The sequence below is a fragment of the Petaurus breviceps genome, unplaced genomic scaffold, assembly GCF_028583685.1.
Source record: "Petaurus breviceps papuanus isolate PSGF00001 unplaced genomic scaffold, PetGlider_PUasm1.0 129, whole genome shotgun sequence".
NCBI classification, from domain to species: domain Eukaryota; kingdom Metazoa; phylum Chordata; class Mammalia; order Diprotodontia; family Petauridae; genus Petaurus; species Petaurus breviceps.
In genome coordinates, this window is record NW_027185665.1 from 4,611,055 (window position 1) to 4,631,913 (window position 20,859).

Consider the following 20,859-nt stretch of genomic DNA (forward strand, 5'->3'; position numbering starts at 1 on the left):
ATATATATATATATATATATATATATATATATATATATATATATATATACTATTTTTTTTTCTTATTTATGACTCACCATTTTCTTTATTTGTACAAAATAGTGAATAATTATATCCTGGCTGGGAAAAAAAGGGAGTTTTAGCTTTAAACAAGTCCTTCTGTTCTGAAGCATCTATTTTGAAGGCTTGGGACCAGCAGCTTTAGCCCTGGCATCTTTGAGTTTGGACTCGGCAGGCTTAGCAGCCTTAGAATCAGATTTGGCTGCCTTGGGACCGGACTTGGCAGCCTTGGAATCAGACTTGGCAACCTTGGGGTCAGACTTGGTGGCCTTAGCATCAGATTTGGTGGCCTTGGGGCCAGATTTGGTAGCCTTGGGATATGACTTACTGACCTTGGTGGCAGACTTGGAAGCCTTGGGGTCAGTGGGCTTGGTAGACTTGGGGTCAGTGGTTCTGGCAACCTTAGAGTCAGGCTTTGTGATCCTGGAGTCTGGACGTTTGATGCCAATCCTAGGACCTGGATGCTTCGTAGCCATCTTGTGGCCAGCACGCCGGGCGCTGGCCTTGGGCATCTTGTGCCTGAGGAACTTGGCTTTGGAGGCCTTGGTGCTCAGGGCCTTGATGGCTTTGGTGTTGTTGGCTTGCATCTTCTTCAGCCCCTTATTGTGTTTCTTGGCAAAGTGCATGTTTCTCAGAAACTTGGGGTCATCCCCTTTCAGAGACTCATATCTCTGTGACCTAGGTTTCTTGATGCCATTTCTGTGCCATTTTTGTGATTGGTTGTGAGTAGTATGGTTCTTAGACTTAGCCATCTTTACACTGCAGCCTGCACTAACAGGCACTCCACCGACCAGAAGAGGCCAAAGGGAGAGAGAAAGAAGGAAGCTATATATATATATATATACTATTATTAATATTATTTTACATATAACTGTGAAATAAGACATAAAGGCACTGGGGCAGAGATCCATTGTTCCCTATTGGAAAATCAGAGGGGGTATGGGAGAAGATATGGGAGAGAGCAGACTGGAGGAGGGGATATCCAGTGTGATCGCTATTTTGGGGTGGTGGGTAGGGGAAAAACAGGGAGAAAATTTGTAACTCAAAATCTTGCAGAAATGAATGATGTAAACAGAAGTTAAAAAAGCATTTGATTAAAAAAAAATAGGTATAGTGCTTTCTATTCCCATTCAATGCTCTCCAGAAGTCTATCATATTGAATTTTTCTAAAATTCTATTCAACTTATTTAAGCTTAGATTTGTCTGGATCTGATAGGTAAATTGAGTAACAGTTTTATCGCCTATTTCCTCTAACTCATTTAACTTTTAAGAATTTAGATGCTTTGTCATTTGCTGTATATATGTCTATTATTGATATCAATTCATTGTCTATGGCACTTTTTAGTAAAATGTATTTTCCCTGTTTATCACTTTTTTTTTAAATTTTCATTTATTTATTTATTTATTTTTAAAAGCAATCGGGGTTAAGTAACTTGCTCAAGGTCACACGGCCAGTGATTTCTGGGTGTGGTGCTAAGTATCGGAGCCCAGATTCGATCCCCAAGTCATCCCGACACTGGGGCCAGTGCTCTCACTCGCTGAGCCCCCTGCCCGCCCTGTTTATCACTTTCAATCAGATCTATTGTTGCATGTGTACCTCACTTAGCCCCTGTGCATTTATCTGTTTCCAATGTATTTCTTGTAACAGCACATTACGGGATTCTGGTTCTTAATCTATCATTATCCTCATCCATTCTATGGGTGAGTCCATCCCATTCGTATTCAGTTATGATTGCCATGCATTTCCTTTCATTCAATTCTCAAACTTTTCCTTCTGTCTTCTTTAAGTCTGTCTTGCTTCAAACACCTCCTTTAATCTATACTCCCTCTTATTCTCTCTTTTACTTACTTTCTGTTTTTCCTTGTTGGGTAAGATCTATTTCTATACCCAACTGTGTATGTGTCTTCTTCCTTCCTTGAACCAGTTCAGAGAAAAGGGAAGTTCAAGTGTCATCCACTTCCCTGCATGCCCCTTTATTTTCATAAACTCCTCGTACAGCCCATTTATGTGAAGATATTTCTCCCCATTCTTCCTCTCCCTTCCATTCTTTTGAGATCATCAAACCTAGACCCTCTGTCTAATTAGATTCCTTCTAATATCTCTGGTGATGACAAAGTTCTGAGGATTTATGTGTATCATCTGCTCATAAAAGATGGTAAACAATTTCATCCTGTTCAGTTTCTTATCATTTCAGTCATATTTACTTTTCTATGCTTCTCTTGATGTCTGTGTCTGTATCAAATTTTTCACTCAGCTCTTGTTTTCTTAACAGGAATGTTTGGAAGTCTTTTTTTTCCCCATTCAAGGTCCATTTCCCCCTTTAGCATTATGCTGTTATACTGAGTAGGTTGTTCTTAGTTGTAAGACTAGATCCTTTGCCTTCCAGAATATCATATTCCAAGTTCTCTACTCCTTTTTAGTGGTGGTTGCTAAACCAGGTGTAATCCTGACTGCGGCTCTGAAGTACTGGAATTTCTTCCCCCCTGGCTGTTTGCTGTATTGTTTTTTCCATGACCAGGGAGCACTTGATTTTGGTTGTATTATTCCTGGGAGTTTCCATCTTACGATTTCTTTCAGGAAGAGACCAGTGTATTCTTTCAATTTCTACTTTGCCTTTTGCTTTTAAAGATAAGATGGGCAGTTTTGAGATATGATGTCTAGTCCTGCTTTTTTAAAAATGGCTTTCAGGTCATCCAATTCTTTTTAAATGCTCTCTTCAATCGTTTTTCCTATGAGAAATTATTTCACACTTAATCTATTTTTTCAAACTTTTGAATTTTGTTTTATTATTTCTTGATGTCTTATGGAGTCATTAGCTTCTATTGGCCAATTCTAATTTTCAAGGAGTTGGAGAAAATGTAAAATATTGTGCAATTTTCCAAATGCAATTAAGCCCACTCTTCCTTCTTTTTAATTCTGGGCCCACTTCACTGTTCAACTGTAGAATATAAACAAGTTATATTGTACTCACGAAATAATAATGCATATCAGGATGATACATGTCATTCATCTAATATTTTCATTTTTTATGCATGATAGGTGAAACTTTGGAGTCACTGTAGATTTCATTTGAGAGGCTCTGAAATCTTTTGGCTTTGTTGTTGTTTAGTCATTTTCCAGTTGTATCTGGCTCTTCTGGGTTCTCTTGGCAGAGACAGTGAAGGGGTTTACCATTTCCTTCTCTAACTCATTTTACAAATAAGAAAATGGAGGCATGCAGGGTTAAGTAACTTGCCTAGGGTCACATAGCTAATAAGTGTTTGGAGGAAGATGAGTCTTCCTGACTCCAGGCCTAGCATACTATGCACCACAGTGTGACCTAGCTGCCCCTGCAATCCTTTGGAGCTTGATTCAATCATCAAAAAGTCATTTACAAACAGGAGCTTCTATAGGAACATATCATCTATAGGGAATAGGCTATTTGGATTTTGTGCTAGATGTGTACCATGACCATGGTAAATGGTCTTTGATGAGAACATACCTCCATTCTATGTATGTTGTAGCTCATCTTCCTCACCGGTAAATGAGTGTGCTGGATCTGTTGATCTTATCTCCCATCCTGCGCTAAGTCAATGATCTTATGATCTGTCTGATATTAAAAAGAAGGCCAGACAGAGATAATTCTGCCGAATCTATCAAAGAATCTTATATGATCTTGACGCATGCTTTTATTGGACACTTTTATTGGAGGACAGCCTTTAAAGCTTCATTTTGCTCTATCAAATTAAATGCTTTTCTACAGTCACAACAAGCACAATAAAATCCTGTTAGTCTCTATACTTTTCAGTCAATAATGTAACTACATAAAATGTGGTTTGTTGTACAATATTATGCGTGAAAACTTGCCTGTTTTGTTTCTGTTTTCATAAAGTCCTTGATAAGTCTATAAAATTACTATGATAATTAATGATTTTGTAGAGAGAATGTAGGCATATGTCAGTAGTGACTGAAAACTTCACCTTTAGTAGTAACATCAATGATTCCCCACCCCCAATCATTTACTTTTTTTCCATTTTAAAATACCTTGATGACTGATCCCTCACTGAATGCCCTCAAAAATTGTTGTGACCAGTAAGGATCTCCTCTGTGCACAATTTAAATGGTGAAGCTACTATCACCACCTTTGTTTTCTTTAACATTATTTCTAATTGCTCAAGGAGAAATCTGTGATTGTGACATTATAGGTCAAATGTGGCGGTTCAGCCAATACTGATGGAGAAAAGTTTGTTGTGGAATCCAAGTGGCATGTTGCTTTTGGTTTCATAACTGCTTAGGATGACCTAATTTGTGTCTTTCACTACATTTTCTATAGACCCATTTCCCCCCCTGCTACTTCCCTGTTTCATAAGGTGATACTACTCATTACCTATTACCATAAGATGTCTTGAATATACTCTTCATTGCTTTGCAAGGAGACCGAGTGTTTGGTGGTCAAAATGATCTCTACTCTTCTGGACTTCTCCTCATAGCACTTACACTTGCTTTCTATCAGTGAAACATCTATAGTTTGTCCTCATAATTTTAAAAAATTTCTTAATAATGGTCGATATATTTTGAGAATATAAACTCTTTAATTTTTCATTTATGGAAGCATCCACAATAGCCAAGAGTTTCTGTGTGACAATGGTTAGATCACATAACCTCTCTGGTTCTCTGTTTCTCTGTAAAATGAGAGTTGGACTAGATGGCCTCTGAAGAAACTTCCAGTTCTAGAATTATGACTGAATTTCTGTAACAGAATACAAGGTTACAGTTGGAGACACAAAGTATTTCTACTAGGAATCTTGGTAGATAAAAAAAATTAAATGCAATGCTCTGTTACAGAGTTTGGGTAGGGGGAGGGAGACAACAATAAATTTCAATTCCTACATGAAGGAAAAGATAAAGAATAGAATTATAGTAAATAGATTTTCTCTGTTTCCACTAATGACAGAAAAAGAAGCAAATAAAGATAAGTAAAGTGAATTTAGAGTACTCAATAAGAAAGCTTCCTGATTGTAAAAGTTAGAAAATAACTGAAGATATTACTGTGATAGTTCTCTTGGTGATTAAAAATGAATTACAATACATAATCATTGGGAAATACAGTGTGTCCAAGAGTCTTAGAGCAGTTTTAAGCTATTAAAGCATAAAACTGCTCTATGATTTTTGGGAAACCCTCTGTGTTCTGTACAGCAAACTTAAAAAATAAAGAGGAAATTTCAAACTACTTAGTGATATTTAGTCTATTTAATCTAATCTCATGTTCAGTTTCCTGACATGATTTTATAAGATTAGCTTAAGTTCTTTTTTTCCCCTCAGGGACTATGCCAAAAGCACAGACTCATGGGTGCTATTTGTTAGCTGACCTCACTAAATCACCTTTTGACTCAGATAAAGAACTCATTAAGCCAAGCTGCTTCAAGCATACAATCTTCAACTAACTAGGCATTCAGAGAATTACCCTCTCTGACCCCAAACATAGTTCAACAGTCATTTAACACGAGTGCTCTCTACCAAGCCAGTTCAGGAATGTTCTATACTTGATTGATCAACTGAGATAAAGACAACCTGAACTCCAAAGCAGCCTAGTATCATTAGAGTTATTTTCTTCTGGCAGTATCATGGATAAAACACTGGACTTGGGAGGTAGAAAGACCTGAGGTCTTGCCTCAGAAATCTACTGGCTGTATAAACCTGGGCAGATCATGTAACCTCTCTCAGTATCAAATTTCTCATCTGTAAAATGGAGATAATAATAGCACATACCTGGAAGGGTTGTTAAAAGGATCAAATGGAATATTTTAACTAAAGGGATATGCAAACATTAAAGCACCGTTATTAATATCAGATGTCAACTATTGGTATTACAACAAGAGTTCATATATTCATAGATTTAGAGCTAGAAGAAAGGTTAGAGGTCTTTGAGTCCAATGTCCTTATTTTACAGATGAGGAAAGTGAGCTTCAGAGAAGCTAATTAATTTGGCCAGCTTCTACATATTAGAAATGAGATCTGAACCCAAGTCTTCCTGAAGCCAAACCCAATACTCTAGACAGTATCTTGTAAAATGTCCTGCTTAAAGTTCCAGTACTTTCTATAACACATAGATTAACTAAAACTTCCTTTATTTCCTATGGGAACCTGTGGCCTCAAGGCCACAAGTGGCCCTCTAGGTCCTCAAGTGTGGCCCTCTGACTGAATCCAAACTTCACAGAACAAATCCCCTTAAGAAAAGGATTTGCTGGGGTGGCTAGGTGGTGCAATGAGTAAAGCGCCGGCCCCAGAGTCAGGAGGACCCGAGTTTGTTTCCGGCCTCAGACACTTAACACCCACACACAAAAAAAACTAGCTGTGTAACCTTGGACAAGTTACTTAACCCCAATTGCCCTCCAAAAAGGCAAAAAGAAAAGAAAAGGATTTGTTCTGTAGAACTCGGACAGTCAAAAAAGGACACCCAAGGACCCAGAATACCACATGTGGCCTTGAGGAACAGGTTCCCCACCTCTGTCCTATAGTTTCAGGATTCTGAATACTAATAAAGGTGTTTCATAATATTAAGCTACATTTTATAGTCATTTCTGTCACTTAGGTATTTTAGAGTAATTTCAAGCAGGCATTAAAAGAAATTTATACACACTAGGCATTATGTAGTAGATAAGAAAATTGGCCTTGGTGTCAGAAATCTTTTCTCTGATACCTACTAGCTGTGTGATTATGAGCAAGTCACTTAACCTCTCAGTGATCCAGATTTATTTTCCTCCCCCCTCCTCTTCCCCTTCTTTTTTGAAGCCTAAGTTGTTGTGTCTAAAACAGGCTGGAAGGACAGAGGTCTGTGTGAGACACATAGGTCTGACTTCACTTTACTCAGCATGAGAGTGCTAAAGTACCCCATTTTTCCATCTCGGGCTGGTTCTCCACTTCTTTGGCAACTGGTAACTCCCTACTTCCAGGAGCTCACCATATTAACTGCTGAACCAGATCAGCTTAGCCTATGGCAGCTCAGAAGTCCTGAGCTGCACCAGCCACAGATTCACTGGTGGCAGGCAACTTTTTAGGATTAAGTGACAGAGTTGCATCTGTACTGGTGGAGAGGGTTTCCCACAAAAGTTGAAGGCTCCTCTAAAAAAGTTCTACACAGTAGTACAGATGATCTGTTTGTTGGTTTTGCTGAATAATATTTTAAAACTTTATTTTAAAATCTTTCTTATGTGGCATGTTTTTTAGATAAGGAAGGAATATATTTAGAAATGAAGGTGATGTAAGGACAAAAGATATCAATTAAAATAAGATTAAAAAAACAAAATCTATACTGTATATTTTAAATCAGGAATTCTGCACCTTGAATAGTTGAAATTAATAGTATTTTAATCTGTACTACTTACCAGGATGCCCAAGATTATTTAATTCATCTATAATGAAATTAAAGAAACTAGGTTAACTTTACTGTCATTTTATCAACATTATACCAAATTAAGTCTAATAGAGGGAAGTAGGTTCTAAGAAAGAAGCTATATAATTCTTAGCATAGAACTTTCAGAGAAGTCACATGTGAGGAACTGAAATACTTAAAGGAGGAGATGTCTTGTTGATGCCAATTATGGTTTTTAACCAACAACTACTCTTTTTTTCTTGAATTTCAGAGTTTTCTCATTGTTTGTCAATTAAGAACAGACAGTATTTTTATGAGAGATTTGGGAAGATCAAAGGATCACAGCATTATTGCAAGAAGGCTCTGAGACCATATGATCCAACACTTTCATTTTATAAATGAGGACACTTAAAGTCCACAGAGGTTCAGTGATTTGCCCAAGGTCATAAGGCTAAGAAGTTGCAGAGTTGGGAATCAAATCCAGGTCTTCTGACTCCAAACACATCATTCTTTTCACTGAAAGAATGGAAGGGCAAGTTTGCTGGCTCACCACTAATCTGAAGGCAGTATGGTACTATGGAAAGGGCACTCACTGGCTCTGGAGTATGAAGACCAGGATTAAAATCTCACCTCAGACACTTGTGTGACATTGGGTAATTCACAATTAACGAGAAGAGTTTCTCTTTCTGTAAAATGATGAGCCTAGATGAGATGACCTATGAGATCTCTTCCAGTTCTACATCTATGACTCTATGACAAGAAACATGATTGGAAAAAATGACTTATTTATAGTCCAAACTGAATGACAAGTGATCTTAAACAAAATGCATAATATGAAAAATAGAGAGTACACATTCTGTGTATAAAATATACTGTTCATAATATTTCTATCCACCAATTATTTTTTAAAAAGACACTTTTAAGTCAAACTTTATTTTGGGAAGAATAATTGGACCCTAATCATTCTACTGTCATTTTGGGTATAGTTTTATGTCATCCTCAGAATTTTTTGAATAACTTTTTGCAAAGTTGTTGTTTATAGGATTTATACGAGGACATGGACAAGAACAGCAGAGGATGAGAAGGTAAAGAAGGGTGTCATTGAAGGAAGCAACCACATCAATGGGATCACAGATGAAAGTATACATATTGTACATACATTGACAACTCATATTATTTATAATATAGGTATTGACTAATGACCAAATTATACTAAATAAAAACTTGATAAAAAGGGAAGCAAAGCAAGATGATTGTTTAAATGGATCAATTTGTACTGAAGACAATGATAACTATTTTATTTCACAAAGAGAAGGCTTTTGAAATTGTTATAATACATATTAGAATTTTAGAAGGCCAACTATATTCATTAGTAAATTCTAGAAATCATGCAACTCCTCAATTAATTGGTTTCTGATGAGAGTCTGTCAGAGTAACTTCAAAGCCCATTCCCTGGATAATAAACATTTAATGACCGGGTTTAGGATCTTTTCAGGCGCTAGGGGATCATAATACACAAATTGTGATTTAGAGACAAGCACTTTATATCATCAAGCATTAAGACTCCAAAGAATTATAAACATGATGAGATTTGGAAAAGGGGATTATTCCAATAAGAAGTATCATGGAGAAGAATTAGACCAGTTGGAAACCCAGGAAATGTAAAGAAGTGATTATGCTTTTCTTAGTACACCTTAGTAGAGTCTAACAAGTCTATGTAAGTCTGAGAGGCAGGAACTGAAAAAAATACTTGCTGAACTCAATCATATTTTTCTCATAAAATGGTACTATGCTGAAGAATAATAGTTTAGGCTTTAAATTTAATGACTACAATTGAAGTAAAATACTTGTTTAAGTACTTTTTTTTGTTTAGTTAAAAAAGAAATTAAAAAATTCTTTATTCTCAAATTGTACATGACAAAAGGTGACACTGGAGATTAAAGGGTTTTACTTATAAAAATAATTAGGGAATCTATTAATTTTATATTTTAAAAGCATGATTAATATTGTTTAAGCAGACATATAATTTTAAACTTTATTTTTATTTTGTTGTGAGGTAATTAGGATTAAACGACTTGCCCGGGGTCACATAACTAGTAAGTGTCAAGTGTCTGAGGCTGGATTTGAACCCAGGTCCTCCTGACGCCAGGGCAGGTGCTCTATCCACTGTGCTACCTGGTTGCCTCAACCATAAACTTTAAATTTGGCTTCTGATAAATATTGTCATTTCAGAGCCATATTATTATAAGAAAAAGAGATGAAAGAAACCAAACACATATTTAGGGAAAGAGATTCTTCTACCATCTTAGAGTCAAATATTTAGGGCATAAAAACTTCAAGAAAACTCTTGTAACTCATGCCATTCACTTAGGAAAATTATTAGTATACCAAAGATTAAATCATTGTATGAATGGTACTGTAACATCAGAGTCACAATGTTTTGAACCGTTTACAAAATTCTGAAGACCAAGAGGAATTTCAAATAAATATGGAACATCCTTTAATCAAAATATTTTTATACTTGATTAACTCATTTGTAGCTAGTATGTTTTTCTGTCACTGCACTCAGTGTATCTACAGATAAGCCCATCCCAACAGTAATCAGCATGCAGAATATTTGATTTTCACAACCACAGCATTATACTACCTTCAGTGCATTCCACTGCCTCATCTGTTCTTCCTTGTTTTAGAAAAAACAAATTTGAATGTATTGTAATTCATGTTTTTAGGAAGGGCAGGAATTAAGTACACAAAAATATAAATACTACAGAAATTGTTTTTGTTAAACCAACATATTAAATCTCAACATTGGGTTAATATTTTCTATGAACATATAAAAATAATCAAAATAGGGCTACAAAAGTATATAAATCATAATGGAGTTTTGATATCTAAAACAGTTTTCCTTTACCTTATCATAATACCTTCATTAAAAATTCTACATTTAAAATGTTTTTCTATTTTATATAAATTTACATATTAAACTTGAAACAGAGAGCTTTCTCTATATACATATACTTACATACAAATAAGTAATACATACATATATGGTATATGTGTACACATATATATCTTTTTCAGTTCTTTTCACTGCTTTTCCATCTGTATGACTGGTTTTGAATTTAGTATGTCATACTCAGAAAACAGAATACCTTAAAGGTATTATTTGGTTTCAACAACAAAAGTAACAACCTTCCAAATTTAACAGGTAAGCAACTAATAAGAACAAATAGAAGACATCACAATTGAGTACCAGGCCACAATAACTTCATCAAAAGATTACGCACAAAGATTTTATCAGGTATCCCATTAGTCGCCAGAAAAGGAGGAGTTAAAATGAAGCTTAAATGATTCATATAAATCAACAACCAATAAGAATTAATTAAGTACCTACTATGTACCAGGCACCATGGTAGGTGCTGGAGACAGAAGTAAAAAGAATAAAATAATTTCTAAATGTAGTAGTAGTAATAAAAACAACAATAAAGAGCATTTATGTAGCACTTTAAGGTTTGTAAAGTGCTTTATAAATATTATTTCACTTTATCCTCACAATAACACTGGGAAATAGGTGCCATTGTTATCCCCATTTTACAAATGAATAAACTAAGACAGACAGATGTTAAATAACTTGCCCAGGGTTACATAGCTATTAAGTGTCTAGGGTCAAATCTGAACTCAGGCCTTCCCAACTCTGGGCTTAGCTCTTTATCCTCTTTGACACCTAGCTTCTAGGCACATAGCAGATGTGTAATACTTAATGGATGATTGATATGAATCCTATGCAATGAGCTTACATTAGGGGAGACATGAAGTACATATACAAATTAAAAATAGCACAAATATTAAGTTAATAAATACAAATATGTATAAAGCAGTTAGATGCAAGGTATTTTGGGAAGGAGTACTCTAGAAGTTTGGAGGATCAGAAAGGCTTCTTGCAGAAAATTTTAAAGGAAGAAAGAGACTCTGACGAGGAGATGAAGAAGAAATACATTCCAGGCATGGAGGTAACCAGTGTAAAAGTACAGAGACAGAGATGTAATGTTGTGTATGAATATAGAGTGATCAGGCTGACTAGTGTGGAAGGGGGGAACAATGTGCAGTAAGACTGGAAAGATAGGCTGGAGCTAGGTTGTATAGGGCTTTAAGAACTAAAGAGAAGAGTTTCTAGGTTATCCTATATGCAAAAGAAAGCCACTGGAGTTAGCTGAACAAAGGTATCACATGGTCCAATTGGTGCCTAAGGAAAATCCCACTGGCAGCAGTGTGTAGGATAGACTGGAGTGCTGAGAGACTTCAGACATGGGAACCATTTAAGAGACTGCTGAAATATTTTAGGTGAGAAGTGATAAGAGCCTAAGGTGGTAGCTTTGTGAACAGAAGGAAAAGGTCAGTTATTAGAAATGTAGCAAAAGTAGAAATGGTTGATGTGAGCAGTGAGAGAGTAAGAAGCCCAGGGTAATGCTGGGATTATGAACTTGAGACAATGGAAAGATGGTGGTGACTTCAACAGAAACAGATAAGTTTGTAAGAGGGGGGAGTTTAGGGGGAAAGAGAAAGAGTTCAATTGTACATCCTGTGTTCCTTGGGGTTAAGTTTAAAAACAACAACAAACTTCCACATATATATAAGACATGGGAAAACTGGCCTGGGTGAAAAACTGGTCTTTTATTTAGATGCCCATGTTGATATAATAAAATCTGAAGTAAAAACTATGCTTCCAAAAAATTAAATGGTAATTATGTGAAATCAATTCAATAGACTAATTATATTTCAAGGAAAAGAAAATTTCTTTGAAGAACTTTGGTTACTTAAGTGCAGATGAGCCTAATCTTACAGTTTATATTACTGCAATTATTAAAATAGCACTGCTCACCTACGATGATTTCTACTTTCTTGCTGTCTTGATTATCATGGTCATTATATACATGACACCAATAGGTTCCCTGATGCTCCAAATCGACATAAGGCACCTACACAAACAAAAATAACTCCTTAATTTTAGACTTAATTGGAACAAACCAGTAACTACTGATAAAAAGGAACAAAAGTAATTCTCTAACAAGATTAGGCAATTTCACAAATTTCTGGATAAGCTTTGTTACATTTCATCAAGTTTGTTATGAGCCAACAAATGACAAAAAAGTAGTGCTGATATAAAACCAAACTATTAAATATTCTGACTGTATGCCCTGTAAAAGTTTTGGGATCCAAGTATAGTCATATGTAAGAATCAATAAGTATTCAATAATAATTGTTAGATATTAGAGTTAAGTTAGGATATGAAAATATCTTTAAAACCAAGAAAGTGTCCACATGTACTTTTATTCTTATGTAACTTGTAATAAACTGTTTACTAAAATAAAGAATAATATTTTCCAAATATCATTTCCCTACCATATATAACTTTTTTGTCCCATGTGTTATTGGAAATCCATTTCTGAACCACTGATAATGAGGAATAGGGCTCCCAATAGCCACGCATTGTAGAACTAACGTGTTGCCTGGTCTTAACCTTTGGGGTTTTGGTTCAATACAGATTTGTAGTTTGGTTTCAGAGAAGTCATCCAAACTTCCTTAAACAAAAAGAAAAAAAAAGATTAAAAATAAATAACTTGCACACTATTTATTCTTTTAAAATCAAAAGTACTTCAAAAGTTTTCCTTTAGACTTTATGGTTAGTTTATATTCAAAGACATTTTCTACTTATGTGTATCAGCATCCTGGGGTTAGAAAGAGTGATAAAGTACAAAATCTTGCATTAGTAATTTAACATAATTAGGAGTTTCAAATCATACAAAATGGGGCCACAACAGCTTTACCTTTACTGCACTGTTAAAACATATCTAGAGATTAGTGATCTGCTAACTCTCCTGTGAGATTCTGTTAAACTAGGTGTCACAGTGCTTAAAAACCAACTCCAAGAATCCATCTCAGTCCTGCCTCCTTGCCCTCAGCACTACAAGCTTTATGCCTTCAAATGCAAAGAAATCACAGTTAACCAAGGTATTGGGTTGAAGGGATTTGGACACAATTTCTAGGTCACTGATTATATAATGTAGTAATTTACAGAAATAGTGAATAGGTTTGGGCCAAGGAACCTGTAGCATACCACTGAAGAGCTCCCGGAGGTTCTATGGGTAAAGTTTATAAGCATCATTATAGCAAAACCTCATTTATTAAAAGATGAACCTTGTGGAATCTTCAGGTATTCATTAACATTTCAGGACTGGAAGTAACCAGCAGTATGATTTAGCGCAAAGATTACTGGATTTGGATTCAGTTGATGTGTATTCAGATACAGGTTTCTGCCAAGTCACCTTTGTGACTGATCAAGTCACAACCTTTCTGGGTTTCACTTTCCTCTTCTGTAAAGTGATGAAACTCTATCAGATGACCCTTCTAGCTCTACATCAATGAACTATGATTCTAAAGGGAAAAAGCCCTTTTTGGTGGCAAAGCATGGCGCAAATAAATACAGCCAAGAGGACTCAAAATTATAGCTGACATTCCATAAGTGGTTAACTTGCTACACACAAGGAAAGGTACAATATAACAGCATGGAGATGGTTGTAAAAGGCCATTTTTCTACCAGTAAAAGAAAGAAACATGGGAGAAATGAAAGGGGATAAAAAAACAAAAGGAAAAAGAAGCAACAATCAATAGTGACAGTGACAATTAGAAGCGGCAATAGGAACATAGGGAAGCAAATGTAATTGAAAGCAATCAGAAACAAGCTGCAAAAAAATAATGAACTCTTCCATATATCTCTAATTCTTTAAAGACCCAAGACATCTCTATTCTCTGTTTATATGAGAATGGTGGAAGGAGTGAAGAAAGCATTGTGGTACAACTCAATGACACTTGAAGGCATCAGTAAGCCACATGAAAGACAAACCAACCAATACTGATCAACAGTGGGAGGGAGGCCCAAACCAGATTAAAATGGTGAAATATTTGGCAAAACAAATAAAAAGACAACAGAACATAGATAATGTCAATATTCCGTTTTCTAAGTCAATCTGCAGCCTAGAGGGATACTTAATGTATAGTTTAGTGGTGCCTATTCTTATGTGAGTTTGACACTAGTGGCCTAGAATGTGGTAGAAACAGGGGAAGAACAGAATTCACTATATATTTATGTTACCGTACTAACAGATATTTACCTTGGGTTATTAATAAAAAGGTGAACTGTGTTCTAGAAAGGCCACAAGCTCCCAACCATCTGTCCTTGACTCTAAGCCCTCATCTCCACCTACTCCCTGACTAGGAACTTGAACTCCATCCTAGGAATCACTATAGGTTCTAAGAGGTGAGACTTTGCCTTAGTCTGCTTGGAAACGAGTCTCCACTTTGCTTCCTGGCTACCTGTTTTAAATCATGTCATCTGCATTCCCTCCCAGGCCTCCTTCATATGTTGTCTGTACCATTAGAACAGAGAACATTCAGGTCAGAACACTGACATGAATTCTGTAATTTATTTTTTATGTACTGAGTGGGAGTTCAGAATATTGAAATAAATTTAATTTCCGCAGGTTCTGCAATTAAAGGGAGGGAAATCATGTGTAATCAGGAAACATATATATAGATAGAAAGATAGACAGACAGATAGACAATATATAGATGTATTCTGAGCTATACTTTTTCTTGAATTATAGGTGCTATAGGGGTGGTAATTGAACCCAAAATACTGTTTTTAATCTTTTTTTTTTTTACCTCACTGACTTGTAATTTTCACAAATTATGGGGCCATCTGATTTTTATAATTCCGAATATAGTTTCTATCTCACAAAAAAGTGTCACAATAACCAAATTCCTACTCACTGTCCTTCCTCTGTTCTTCTCTAGTAAATGTTAGAAAAACATAAAGTCTAACCCAAATATTCAATAGCAGTAGAATTTTTATTCTTTTAATTAACACTCCCTTCCATACAAATGGTCCAGAAATCTAGCTTTATCAACTCCCAAGATAAAGAGAGGAGTCTATTACCAGAGGAAGAGGACTTCTAATGCAGCTGCTAGGCAGTCTTTCTTTTTGTCACCTACATCTGGGCCCTATTTTAGTTCTCAAATGAGTGATATGAATGCTATTGTGGAAACAAAAAGAAAAAAAAAACATTCTCTTTTAAATAACTATTATATATTGCTCTTAGTTTAACTTGATAGTTTTCTTGTATTTAATGCAATGATACTGCATCATCAAATCAAGTTGTTTTATAAAAAACTAACTATTATGCACCAAAGCCCTTGGTTTTCTCCTAGTGTGAGGGCCACACAATTATCGATTTAGAAAGGGACCTGACAGGTCATCTGGTCCAACCTCTTTACTTCACAGGAGAAACTGAGACCCACTGAGTTTAAGTGACTCACACAGATAGTAAGTGGCAAAAATGTTTCTGTGATTTGACTCAATATATATGTATGTATCATGATGTATCATTATGTATGTATATGTATTATTAATCTACTGCCTAAAATTCTAGAGAATTTCTTCTTAAGAAAAATTACTAAAGTAAGTGTACACGGAATATATTTTGTGATTAAATACACATTTCTATTATCATTTTAAAATGAAAAAAAAATAATGGCAATCTCTCCTAACAATATATGCAAATTTGTGTTAATTATTTGCGGACAGAAAGTATTAAAATCAGTTTCAATACTATTTGTATTAGAATTGCATGGCTTATCTTTACAATGTTTCAGATATTTACAATGTTTCAGAAATTTAATATTTCAAATATTAAAAAAATATTAGCATTTCCCATAAAATCTCTAAAGTCTACAGCAAGAAAAGCTATTTTTAAAATTCACTTAAGGTATGTACACATAGGTATTTTTTAAAAATAAAAATTTAAAATATGTATTTTAAAAATTAAAATTAAAATCTTGCCCTTATTTTTCCAATCATTGTGTTAATCATTTTATTCTCCTATTTAATCAAAATCTTCCATGACTTTTAGAGACCTAAAAATAGGTAGGGACACAATTACAAATATGGGCTAAAAGAATCTATTTTAAAATGTTTTAACTTTTTTTCTTATTGTATTCCACCAATTCCATTCAAAATTACTAATCATATTTTATTAACTTTCTAACGTGTATTATATCTTTTTGAAGCAATAAAGAATATCGTTCTTAATCAATCAATCAGTATTTATTAAACTCCTACTCTGTGCAAGGTATTGTCCTAAGTGCTGGGATACAAAACACTAAATATTCAATCTTTTATTCGCCAAAATAATGTGAGGTAATGATCATATAAGTGAAGCTACATATACAAGTTATCTACTAGGGACAGCAAAAACTCTACTAGAGTAGAAACTCTAAAAGTACAGGGAATGTCCAAATGACACATTCTGCAGATGAGGAAACTGAAGCTTAAACAGGTTTAGTGGCTTACCCAAGATCACACAGTTGGTTAGTGGCAGATCTAAGACTAGAAAACAGTGTTCTTATTAAACTACACTGCCTTAAAGGTAATTCAAAGGACTGTATCCTATTTATGGTGGAGACATATGAAACTCTGGTTTACATGGTAATATATAATCTATATGTATGTAGGCATAAAATCTATTTATTTGGTATCTGGGCATAGATTATATGCTATTATTTAGGCATAGATCACATACCTAGGTACTACCGAATCAGAACTGACTTACACAGGGATTATGGAGAATGGAATATGGGATTGACATCACTGAAGACATGACAACGGGGATAAGAAGTCCCTCACAATGGTGAGGCATCTCTGTTTTGTCCTCATATTGCTCAGTCTGGAAGCAGCCAAATTCACTTAGAAGAGGCGGAATTAGGGCTGCCTCACTGTCACAATCACAGACACAATCACTGTCACAATCACTGTCACAATCACAGTGGCTTTCTAACAGCATATTTATTAATAGGAACAAAATGACTGAAAATGCATCTTTGCATATACATATCCACCCTTCCCTTTAGTCTCTCTAAGATCTTGATTCAAATTCTTCCCCAAAGACTTATTAGTTTTGTGACCTTGGGTTAGTTTCCGAACTTCTCAGCCTCAGTCCCTTCATTTGTACAGTAGAAGGAAGGAAGAAAACACATATTTATTTAGCACTACTATGTGACAGGCTCTATGCGAAGTACTTGACAAATATTATCTCATTTAATCTTCAGAACAACCCCAGTAAGCTATTATTACCCTCATTTTATAGTTGAGGAAAGTGAGGTAGACAGAGGTTAAGTGATCAAACAGTATCTGAAGCTAGATTGGAATGTAGGCCCCTGACTCTAGGCCAGTGGTCTATCCACCATGCCAGCTAACAGCCAATGAGAATCATAATAATTTATGGAGTTGTAGGATGGCTAGGTGGCAGGCACAGTGAATAGAGCACCGGCCCTGGAGTCAGGAGGACCTGAGTTCAAATCTGGCCTCAGACACTTAAGACAAAAAACTAGCCATGTGACCTTGGGCAAGTCACTTAACCCCAACTGCCCTCCAAAAAGAAAAAAAAAATTTATGGAGCTGCCATAAGGATGAAATGAGAAAATTGTACATAACACATGCAAATTTTAAAGAGCTATATAAATTATTATTAATTATTGTTATTGTTAATACCTGTTATGTGTAAAGCACTGTTAAGTGCTGAGATACAAAAATTAAAATCAACAACAGCAACAATGAACAGTCCCTAACCTCATGGAGCTTACAATGAAATGAAGGAAATTACCTTTAAACAAATAAGAATAAGTAGAATGTGATAAGGGCAAAGGAAAAATCCATACAATATGCTTTAACACTTTCCTAAAATCATAGTTCTCACCACATTACCTCCCCTTTCCCCTTTTTTCCCTCCCCCCCACCAAAAAAATCTCCAGTAGGTCTAGGTTCAAATATAAACTGTTTGGCATTTAAAGTTCCTTACAATCAGGCCCTTCCTTCCCTTCCAGTTTTCTTATATTGACCATGCAGTCAATGGTCAAGGTATGCAAGCTTACTTCATGTTCTACATGTACAACATTCATCTCCTGTCTCTATGCTTCCATGCACTTGCTGTCCCCTATGAAGCCTATCTTGATCCCTTCAGCTGTCAGTGCCTTCCTTCCCAAACTCCCATGTATTCATTATGCATACATGTTCACATATGTGTGTGCATGTGTAAATCTATCCATATGCTACGTACCCCATTAAAACGTAAGTCCCTTGAGAACAGGGATTGTTTCCCCTTTTTCTGTCTTTCAGTTCTCAGCACTTAGTATTACCTCCACTTAGAGAGCCTCTCTTCCTTTAAGATGCAATGAAGGCATCATTTCTGCCTAAAGCCTTTCCTGATTCATCAACTGCTAATGTCCTCCGAAACTACTGTGCATTTAACTATCTTATGTGTATGTATATAAATATATTTTATTAACTTTAAATTTATGCTGTCTTGATTTTCATATGTACTTGGTGTTTCCGACATTAGATTAAAAACTCATTGCATGCAGGGATCATTTGATTCTTCGTACTTTTATCTCCAGCACCTAGCACTATTCCTATGTAGCTCCTTAACATATTAGGCAATAAATACTTACTGAATGACTGGTGCTGTCTGTGCTATCATGCAAATATCTTGTGTTGAGAAATGCTCTCTTTAAGAACCAAAGCCACTCTGATATTCTGGTAATTAACTTTCTTAGATGGAGTCTAAGATAAATGCTTCTCTGCATTTGTCTGTAAGGTTTATATGCATAGCCAATTCCTATGAGTGTGGAATATACAGCTGAGAGGCAGGTACACCCCTATTTTCATTAAATATTCTCCATATTTAACTTTTATAAAATTCTATTAATTTAACTTTTTTCTTATTTTTTTGGTTAACTTATCTCGTTCTAAAGAGAGTATATTGAAGTCTCCACTATTATAGTTTTACTGGCTTTTTTCCTCCTATAACTCATTTAACTTTTCCTTCAAGAATTTGGTTGTTATGTCATTTGGTACATATATGTTCAGTACTGATATTGTGTTCATGCTACCTTTTAGCAAAATGTAGTTTCACAGTTGATCTCTTTTAATGAGGTCTATTTTTGCTTTGGCTTTGTCTGAGATGATGATTGTTACCCTTGCCTTTTTTTACTTCAGTTAAAGAGTAATAAATTCTGCTCCAGCTCCTTATTTTAACTCAATATGTATCTTTCTGTTTCAAGTGTATTTCTTGCAAACAACATATTGTTGAATTCTGATTTCTCTCTCTTCCATCCCATTCGCGTTCAGGTACGATGCCCGCGTATTTCCCTCTATCCCATTCTTACACTTACTCTCTTCTTTTTCTCCCCTCTCTAAGAGTCTGTTTTGCTTTGTAACTATCACCTCCCTTAACGTACCTTCCTTTCTCCCTTTTTCCTTAGCTCCTTTCCTTCCTATTTCCCTTCTTTATTAAAAAAGTCAATGGCCTTCTTTCAGTCCTTATCCTTCTTGGCCTCTCTATCATGTAGGATGTTCTTGATTATTCCTTCATTTTGAAAACTCATTTTTTCCTTAGTTTTTGTGATACTGTTCCCTCCTGGCCCTTGTCCTCACATGTTTGAGTTGTCCTTTTCAGTTAATTCCCTTTGCTGGATCAACATCTATGTCTTGCAGCCTGTGGGTGGATGTACCTCATTACTTTTTCCTTTTGGCTCTATGTTCTCTTTCTGTGACATAATCTCTCATGAACTCAATTTCTCTGTAAATGACTCCCAGATCTATATCTCATGTCTCCATCTCTCCTCTGAGTTCCAGTCTCCCCTCACTAGCTTCTGGATTCTTCACCTAGGTTAATTAGTATTCTCAAATACTAACCTAGATAGTACTTCCAATACTTAAGTCTATGTCTCTTTTTAATTTCCCTATTTCTGTTGAAAACTCATTATTCTTCCAGTCACTCAGATATGCAACCTGGAAGTCATTTCAAACTCTTCACTCTCCCTCATGACCCCATATTCCATCAATTTCCGAACTCCTGGGATTCTTTCTTCAAAACATCTCTTAGATTAATCCTCTTCTCTGTATTCATGTAGCTACCACACTACTAATTTAGGCTCCAATCACCTCTTGCCCAGATTATTGCAGAAGACTAGGAATTACTCTTCCTGTCTCCATTATTCTCTTCTTTCCAAATAATTTTCCATGGATAGAAAGCTATTTTCTTAAAGCTCAGATATAATCATGTTTCTCCCTTGCCCAAGAAACTTCAGTAGCAACCTATCACTTCTATAAAGAAAAATATACATTTCTCTGTTTGGAATTTAACGTCCTTCACAATCTGGCTATAATTTTCTTTCTAGACTGACATGATATATTCTATGTTATATTGGCCAATTTGCTGTTCCTGATACAAGACGTTCCCTCTCTGGCCTTCCTCCAGCCCCTAGTACCAGAAATGCTCACTCCCTTCTCACTTTTGCCTCTTGGAGTTAATAACTTCCTTCAAGATTCAGTTCT

The 20,859-nt window shown here is 35.5% G+C and overlaps 1 protein-coding gene across 2 annotated transcripts in view; it reads right to left on the reverse strand.

Moving 5' to 3' along the window:
• The window catches only part of LOC138173138 (mucosa-associated lymphoid tissue lymphoma translocation protein 1-like), a 91,618-nt gene that overhangs the window by 47,390 nt on the left and 23,369 nt on the right, over positions 1 to 20,859 (reverse strand). The window contains exons 5-8 of one of the 2 annotated variants that reach the window (XM_069103048.1): positions 12,813 to 12,991; positions 12,292 to 12,388; positions 10,060 to 10,092; positions 7,426 to 7,452 (exon numbers count right to left, since the gene is read on the reverse strand). In XM_069103048.1, coding sequence (XP_068959149.1) covers positions 7,426 to 7,452; positions 10,060 to 10,092; positions 12,292 to 12,388; positions 12,813 to 12,991 — 336 coding nt within the window. The remainder of the gene's footprint in view (positions 1 to 7,425; positions 7,453 to 10,059; positions 10,093 to 12,291; positions 12,389 to 12,812; positions 12,992 to 20,859) is intronic. The other variant, XM_069103055.1, reaches the window with a different exon arrangement.